Source organism: Penaeus chinensis, chromosome 10 (genome assembly GCF_019202785.1).
Source record: "Penaeus chinensis breed Huanghai No. 1 chromosome 10, ASM1920278v2, whole genome shotgun sequence".
Lineage (NCBI taxonomy): Eukaryota > Metazoa > Arthropoda > Malacostraca > Decapoda > Penaeidae > Penaeus > Penaeus chinensis.
Window position 1 is genome coordinate 25040031 of NC_061828.1, and position 8463 is coordinate 25048493.

At 40.4% G+C, this 8463-nt stretch overlaps 1 protein-coding gene across 4 annotated transcripts in view; it reads right to left on the reverse strand.

The window, feature by feature from the left end:
- Positions 1-5296: 5296 nt before the first annotated feature.
- Positions 5297-8463, reverse strand: part of LOC125029667 (protein tramtrack, alpha isoform-like) — a 34957-nt gene continuing 31790 nt past the window's right edge. For all 4 annotated transcript variants that reach the window (XM_047619700.1, XM_047619701.1, XM_047619703.1 and 1 more), the window contains exon 8: positions 5297-6560. In XM_047619700.1, the coding sequence (XP_047475656.1) occupies positions 6324-6560 (237 nt within the window). In that variant the 3' untranslated portion in view covers positions 5297-6323. The remainder of the gene's footprint in view (positions 6561-8463) is intronic.

Below are 8463 nucleotides of genomic sequence, written 5' to 3' on the forward strand. Positions count from 1 at the left end.
TGGGAGTGCGTTCTCTGCTGGACTTGATAGAAGAAAAGTGTAGAGAAAGGTGAAAGCCACTAATGACCGGCTGAAATAGTCACCCAGTTCAGTAGCGACTTGAAGAGAATCAGAGATATGCACCTTGAATATGAAGGGTGGGGGCTGGATGGGGGGGGGGGATATTTGCCCGACAGTTTATGGATCCGACGCCAGACCGCTGAAAGTGATGTAGAAGATGTAATCGAGGAAACAAATTCGCCAGATTTTTGTTTTGCTGTTCCGGATTGTGCAGCAAAGACAGGCAGAAACTTTTAAAAGAGATCAGAGCTTGATAGCTGACTAAGGGTTCCTCACTTGCGACAACTGCTCAAGGCTCCGTTTTTTAAATGAACCACTTTGGTGGAATCAGAAATCCATCATGGGTCATACTGATCAGGAGGTTCAGGGAATGGCTGTTTAGGCATATCTGAAGTGATCGGGAAAGATGATGTTGAAGCATATCTGAAGTGGCCAGGAAAGATGATGATCATCATCGGGGGCCGCCGAGGGCGCATGGCTGCATCCACCCTTCGCCCTTGGCCCATCTCTAGCTCCTCATGACAGGTCTGGTCGAACTGCCCAAGTCATGACCTCCTAGGTCGCCCCTTGGGCCTCCTCCACCCAGGATTATCTTGTAAAGAGGCAACTTGATAGCATGGAAACGAGCTAGGGCCTGTATAGTCTGAGTTGGCGGTCCCGTAACAGGTCCTATGCCGGTCTCACGGTGTGTCCGTCGGTTGGATACTTGGTCCTGCTAACTGTATCCCATGATTAGGCATAGGGACTTGTTACAAAAGGCATCAAGATGAGATTCCAGACTATATAGCGTCCAGGTTTGGCTACTATGTAGCAAATCTGGTAGTAACAAGGCCTTGATACTGTCAGTGTTGGTCCTTCATCAAAGGTACTGAGATCTCCAACTGCTCTTGTTGACCGAGTTCATGGCTCCTGCTGCCAGACCAATATGTCTACTGATTTACTGGTCTGACAGCTCAGAGACATGGACTACGTTACCAAGGTATGAAATGCTCGCTGTGACTTCAACGTCCTCACTACAAGCATGTATTGACTTAACAGGTTCCCCTACCAGGCCCCCCAAATCCTAGCTCTTGATGCATTTAGTAATGAAGCTTGGCCTCATTGCTAAATGCATCAAGAGCCACCAACAGTGATTCCAGAGAATCAGATAGGATAGCAACATCGTCGGCAAAGTCGAAGCTAGTGACCTTGACATTGCCCAGTGTTGCTCCACAGTGACTTTGGACATTAGCTCTGCCCATTATCCAGTCCATGCAAATGTTGTTTCTTTAGGTCGATGTAGGCTGCAATCAGCCCAAAACCAAACTCACAATTGTGTTCCACAGTGATTCGAAGTGCTAGGATACGGTCTATTGTGGACTTGGCAGAAGTGAATCTAGACTGCTCTGGTCTCTGGTGCCTTAGCATGTGATCACGGATCCATTTCAGAAGAATGTGGGAGAAAATCTTGCCTGGTATACTAAGCAGTGTGATGTCATGGTAGCTGTTACAGTCCCACCGATCCCCTTTCAGTTTCCAGAGAGGGATGACTATGCTCCTTAACATGTCCGGGAGAATGGAACTAGACTGCTAGATGGCAGTCAAGACCATATGCAAGCCCCATGTCAAGGGTTCACCCCCAGCCTTTAACAGTTTGGCAGGGATATCACATATACCTGTAGCTTTTTCATCCTTCATTAGAGATCGCCTCCCTAATTCCAGTCCAGCACAGATATTGTAACACCAATTACATCCAGACTAACTGCTGGAGGGTCTACCTGCAATAGGTGTTCAAAATACTCAGCCCTATATTTCCGAACCCCAGCATGATCTGAAATGATCTGTCCATCCACTGAGCTGACTGCAGTCACCTACCTAAGTGGCCTAACATTCGCCTGAGGGGCTCCCACAGATGAAAGATGATAGAGGGATAGTAATTGTAGAGATTGAAGTAAAAGTATGCCAGTCAGCTCTATGAGAGCACCAGCGTGAGGGATTAGGAAGCTAGACAAGTAAAATAGGAGAAAAAGAGAAAATGAAAGTGGTCACTGCATGGAAAGAGGTCTAGAACTAACCAGTAGAAGCCTAAAAGGAGAGAAGAGGAGCATAGAGAGGTCAAGGATGAAAAAGATTGCATGCGCATGTCAGAGTGTGTGGGGTGAATTATTTGTAATCTGAATTACAAATAATAATGTCAGTTGTGGAGAGAAAGCGTTCCAAGGATCAGCCACGGAAAGTGGTGGTGGAACCACCGCAAAGAGTATGGTGGCAGTTAAAATCACTAACTATAAAGAAAGGTGGCTAGAGTTGGGTAAATAGAATTTCAAAGGCAACAAAGTCAGTGGAGAGGGAATGGGAGAAGTCGACTGAAATAAGGATAGGTGCAGTGAAGAAAGATGCAAATAACTGCGCAATGGGCAGTGGTTTGAAAGGGAGGTATAACATAAGGTGTTTTCTGATGGATAAGTATAGACGACACATTAAGGATTGTGAGGGAGACACAACTGTAATTGGGAATTGGTACGGCAGGATGTATAAGAAAAGTCTTTTGAAGGCAGACTATGGATGGGTTTTAAGAAGAAAGGATATGACAAAGTTCAAGTTTCTGAAAACAGAAACTGCGAAAACCCCAGGGTAAAAATGCGTGTCGGATAAAATGGAAGGGAAGGAGCCAGGGGATGAGATAAGGGATGAGAAGGAGGGAAAGGACCTGGGGAAGGGGATTCATGTTTATCCAGGATGGAATAGAAGGGATAGCAGGGAATGAAGGGGGGGGAGTGAGTAGGAGGATGGATATCAGCATTCAATTTGAGTGTAGTGGAAGTGGGAGTAAGTGGATGAGGAGTCTCATGGGGGAGGTCATGTCTAAGAAAAGTATTCTTGGCAATGTTGGTGGAGGACTTACGACGGCTAACGTGCAGCCTTGTACTGATACTGCATCATAGTCAACAAGGCAGGTGAGTAAGTCTTCCCCTCAATGTGACCAACCTTTGTCGTAGACTGGGCAGGAATAGGTTGCCAGTAAAGTCAGTCTGGATTGATAATGTTTTAGTTTATGATTCGGATCAGGAGGTGGATTGAGTGGGTGGGGACAACTGACCCCCTAAGACTGTTTGCCCAAATTTTTTACTTTTTAAAAAAATAAATTACACCAATAAAGGTCAGGTTATAGCTTAAAATGCCCTAGCATAGCTGATTTTTCTTTTTTTTCTATTTTTGTTCACTTTACTCACCTGTTTTGGACTGGCCTCAGGCGACAGTAGGCATTGAGGAGAGGGTAGTTGTAGCAGTGTTCAAAGTCATGTTCAAAGGAGAGCCTGGGGTTGGGGAACTGGGAGAATAGAAATTAGTGGGTCTAGTTAATAAAGGGGCAAGCCTCAATGCCTCTAATAAATGTACAAAATCTTTATTAATGCCCATGGTAAGCCTGGAGTATACTGGGGAGTGAAACAGTCCACTCCTCAGTGTCCCCTTGAAGGGTAAAGGATATACAACTATACTGTTCCCATGGCTCCCTTATGCCATTCATGACAAGGTCAACCTTTCATCCTTTCAACATGGCCCTCACACCTTAGGAAGCAGATAGTAGAAGGGTTTGGAAAAGAAAAGGAAAAGGAAAGAGGCAGAAGAGAAGACCTTGCAAAATTAGTTGAGTCGAGGGCTGAGGCTCAAGGCCAGGGTGGATCCCCAGCCTGTCTCCATTTCCCAAGCCATCCCACAATAACAACAGGCATGAGCGTTCTTCCCCTATCTAACCCTCAGAATTTGGTCTTTCTGAGAGCATACTGTTCTGTTTCTGCTCTTAAGGCTGGAGGGCCTTTGAAAGACTGGATTAGTTTGGGGTGTTGGTACACTGCTGACTTTGTTAACCTTGCAGAGTCTATTTTTCCAGAATGTGTTATCCTATGGCATACCATCCACCTTACTTCAGCATGGGACAACTTTTGTATTTCTTTGATGGAGTCAATTTCCTTCTTCAATCTGCAGAAACCACAGTTCTCATTTAAAGCCATGTCAATTTGTTGCAATTGTTACATTTGAAGGTATTGCAGGTGTGATCTTCAAGCATGCCTTGTCCACATATATTGTAGGTGTTTCACTCCTGTGATACATTGATCTGCAAGTTCAGCTCATATAGTTCCTTCAGAATAATCTGTCAATTTTCAAGTGGCCATACTTACATCTACCTCTGCAATCTTCTTCAGACCACAGAGTTTCTAGGCCTGATGGAAGTAGCATATAATATTTCAACTCATTGCACCCATGAATCAAACTATAATTGATAGCCAAGTTTTTTACCTGAACTTAAATGTTCAATATTGCATTGACCCTTGTCTCAATTACATTTTCCAGAGTGCTCTAAACAATACTCTAAAGTTGTACCTGATACATCATGTAAAGATGCAGCCTTTCAAATTGGCTGAAAACTGTTATTTTTTCAAACTTTCATTAATAAACCCCAGGGATTGGGGATGCATCACAAACAGCCAAGGTAACCAAGTTAGCAGTCTGAGACTTCATAAACCACTCCCTGAGCATAGACAACTACTTGTCTGGCTATCTCATTGGTTTAGGGTTTTCTGGGTGCAGTGGCTGCTCCTTATTCAGTGCATTATAAATGCATTGAATTTTGCGGCTCTAATATTCTAATCTGACCAAATGCTTGCTTTTCAATGTTTTATTGAGAATCAACAACTGGCTTGCCCTGAATTATTGGCAAGAAGAAAAATATCTTCTTAGTGGTTCAATTTTTTTTTCTCATATGGGTGACCTCTGTATCAGTACTAGGACAGCAACAATTTTTATATCACTGGGTTAGAAATATAAAATCAAAATAAAATATACATTAATAGACTTAATTTTTTTCACAACTGATGGAAAGAGTTGTTGAGACTAGTGTACAATAAAGTTTTCTGAGGGTAATACACAAAACCGAAATGGGCTCAAACAAAATTTGAAGATCAGGAATCTGCTTAATCCATAAGAATGCCCAGTTTTTCAGTAAGAGGAGACTGGGTTAACAAGCCATGAATAATGCTGCACACTCACTTTGTGTACTTGGAGCAGCTTGCTTGATACAACTGATATGCTTTTTTGTCCAATATTTTTTATATTTCCAATTTATTTTATTCAGTTTCTTAATGTACCATCATTACTCAGAATATTTATTCATATTTTAAAGTGAAAGAATATTCAACTTTAGGTGTCATCTTATTCTATATCAAATACTCAGGGTAAATGACAATAAAACTACAAATTCATATTTTATGTTATATTGAACAAAAAAATATTGATTTGCCACTAACTCAGTATAAAAATACATTTTCCGTTAGGTACTGGCAAAAGTTAAAATAATTTCAAACAAGAGACCCTATACTCATTCCAGAATAAATACAGTAATAATTATATTATTATTATTTTGTGCATTACCATTCAAATATTAGTTAATGTAATGTGGGTACAGAACTCAGATAACCTCTTGAGGGTCATATTCCTACAGGCACAATTCAGTGGTACCCCTGGAATGTATCCTCTGATGGACATTAGATCCACATTACACATACAGAAGCACTGTACACTAATTGACTATAAAGAGAGCAGGAAAACAGATGTACATTTCCAGGGAGATAAAAGTTTTCTACAATGAGATGACATCTGATCTCAGCTTGGAATTGTTACATGAAAAATAGTGATTAGTGTTCTCTACAAATATACTTCTCTTTTCTTATAGGTTATCTTAATGACACTGGGAATAAGATAATGCATATGAAAAGGCTGTGAACTTCCTACATTTCACCAATTGTTTTCAGAAACTGTGAATAAATTAAAGGAAGAAATTACAAAAATAATTTTTTGTTATGAATCTAATTCTCTTCATAAAATTGTAAAGAAAGACATGACTGACTAAATATAATATACATGCTCTATGTACTGGTTATATTCATATGCACTTCCTCAAGGGTTTCAAACTTGTTATAAACAACTGAATAATTCTTCTGAAACCCACTCCTACATTTTACATCCAAGAAGATTCATCCTCAAGGTATAATATCACATGTCTGTATGGCAATGAAATGTACCCTTGAAACTTCTCTTGCCAGAAGGCACACTGACATCCATTTATCACACTTGAAAAATACCAGTTATCACCCTATGCACAGTCACCCGCATTAAACATGCATTCACATCATACTACATAAAACTCAAGGTATAACTCTATCTGGAAGTATTTGTCTCTTCTTTTGTCATCCCTGAATGAGAAATTATAGTGTAGATTCCTTTCCTCACTTGCTTCCCTCACCTTTATCTCTTTGATTTTGACTTTGAACTGCATCTTTTGACTCGCCATCTTTTCCTTTGGAATCATCCCCATCTTTGTCCTTCTTATTCTTAATAAGCTCCATCAAGGAATCAATTCTCGTTGGTTGTGCAATCTGGAGAACCATGTGTGCTTCCTCCAGGATTAAGAGGCCATTGCGTGCATCCCCTGATGCTAGGTTATGTCTTCTTGTAACGTGTTCCTGTTAAAAAAGATTAAAAATCAAAAAAAAAATATACATGCAGTTTCTAATATTCATCATCACATTAAAAAAACAAACAAACAAAAAAAAAAAAAAACACACAGAGTAACACTAACAAAAAAAATTACTGGGTAATTCATCTACCTGATACAGTTTGTATCAGTATACTTTCACACTCATTCTTACTCTCATTCACTCTATGTAAATATATATATATATATATATATATTACATATATATTACATATATATTACATATATATTTTATATATTTTACATATAAACACACACACACACACACACACACACACACACACACACACACACACACACACACACACACACACACACACACATATATATATATATATATATTTATTACGTATTGTTTAATTTTTCTCGTGATTAGAGAGTATATTGTTTCAATTGCAACAAATTTAACTCATTCAAGATTTTACTAATTTCATGAACATCATATCATTATTCTTTCTCACTACCCATTTCCCGTCTTGACCTGACCTCTGAGTGAAAGCTATCAGTCACATCTGCTTGGGACAGCTGTGTGACCTGACCCCACTTTCACTCTGAGTGATTGACACGTGAAATGAATGTGAGAACCGCTGGCATTTCCTGTATATTGTTTTCAAGACTTACATTATAGGATAATGCGTAGCATCCGTTGCATGTTCACTGGTGACACGTTCTATCAGCGCTAGAGCGGAGCTTGTAATGCGAATTACTTACATTTTTATATAGCGCCAGGGATCTTCCCCTTATCATAGTGTCAGAATGCCTGATTACTTGGGGTTGCGTATATGCCTAAAGATCCGCGCTCCGACGAATAGTTCGTTCGGCACTTTTTGAGCCGGAGTGACCCGCGGTTAGGTCCGTTAAATAATGTAGGACTAGGGTTTAAGCTAGAATTGAGATTCTCTTATTAATCACATCCCGCTCACCCCCTTCACGTCGCTGCCATGTTTGGGGTAAATCCCATCAATTTGTGATTCATGATAAATACCCGTAGGGCATTGCATGAGCGCCCATCACAGATTTGCAGATAGAGTGGGTTATTAATATTTTCCCAGCTCATTTCGCTTCATAAAGTACGGCAAATTAGGGTACAGAGACCCCCCCGTCAATTGAAGTCTGTATGCGCAGCTTGACATGTTACCTCGGCAGAATTTTTTCCCCGAGAAGATTCGCTGCGAATTGTTTCACGTCATCACTCATTAGTGCGTCATTCTGTCGCATATCATTAAATGTTAAATTCAATGTAGTATTTTAAATAATTTTGTATTACTTCTATAACTTGTTTATTGCATTTGTGTAAAATTAAGGCTAATTTCCTTGTTTGGCACCCATGTCCGGTCTGTGTGAGGTCACTTTCACTCTCATTCTTCTCTGCGTTACGACAATTGGTTCAAATAATTCCTTGCGGATGCCTTTGTCGTTTCCCTTATTTACCCTCCTGTCTATCAGAGACGGTTAGAAGTTCAAGCTAAGTCTATGCGGACTGCTGTTACCGTCTCTCTCTCCTATTTTTTCCTTAACTTTGTGAAAAAAAAAAAAAAAAAAAAAAAAAAAAAGGAGAAGACGAAAATAACGAAAATTCATCGATAAAAATGCAAATTATATAAATAATCGGCTAGTGGCGCTTAACATCCCCTCTCCTCTGTTGTCTTTCTTTTCTCTTACTATCTTGGCCCTTATGTGTATAATCTTGTTCACAATATCTGTCATAGTACCGAAGGAGGCCCTGCTGCAGTTTCGAAACGGTCACCTTCGGGCGCTGTAAAAATCGTCACCAGGAAATCGCCAGAAACCGAAAAAGACTAGGATAATTACGCCCGTCGATCCAGTGAAGGACCAGGAACTCGCCAGAGCAGGTACCAGTCGTCCCATAA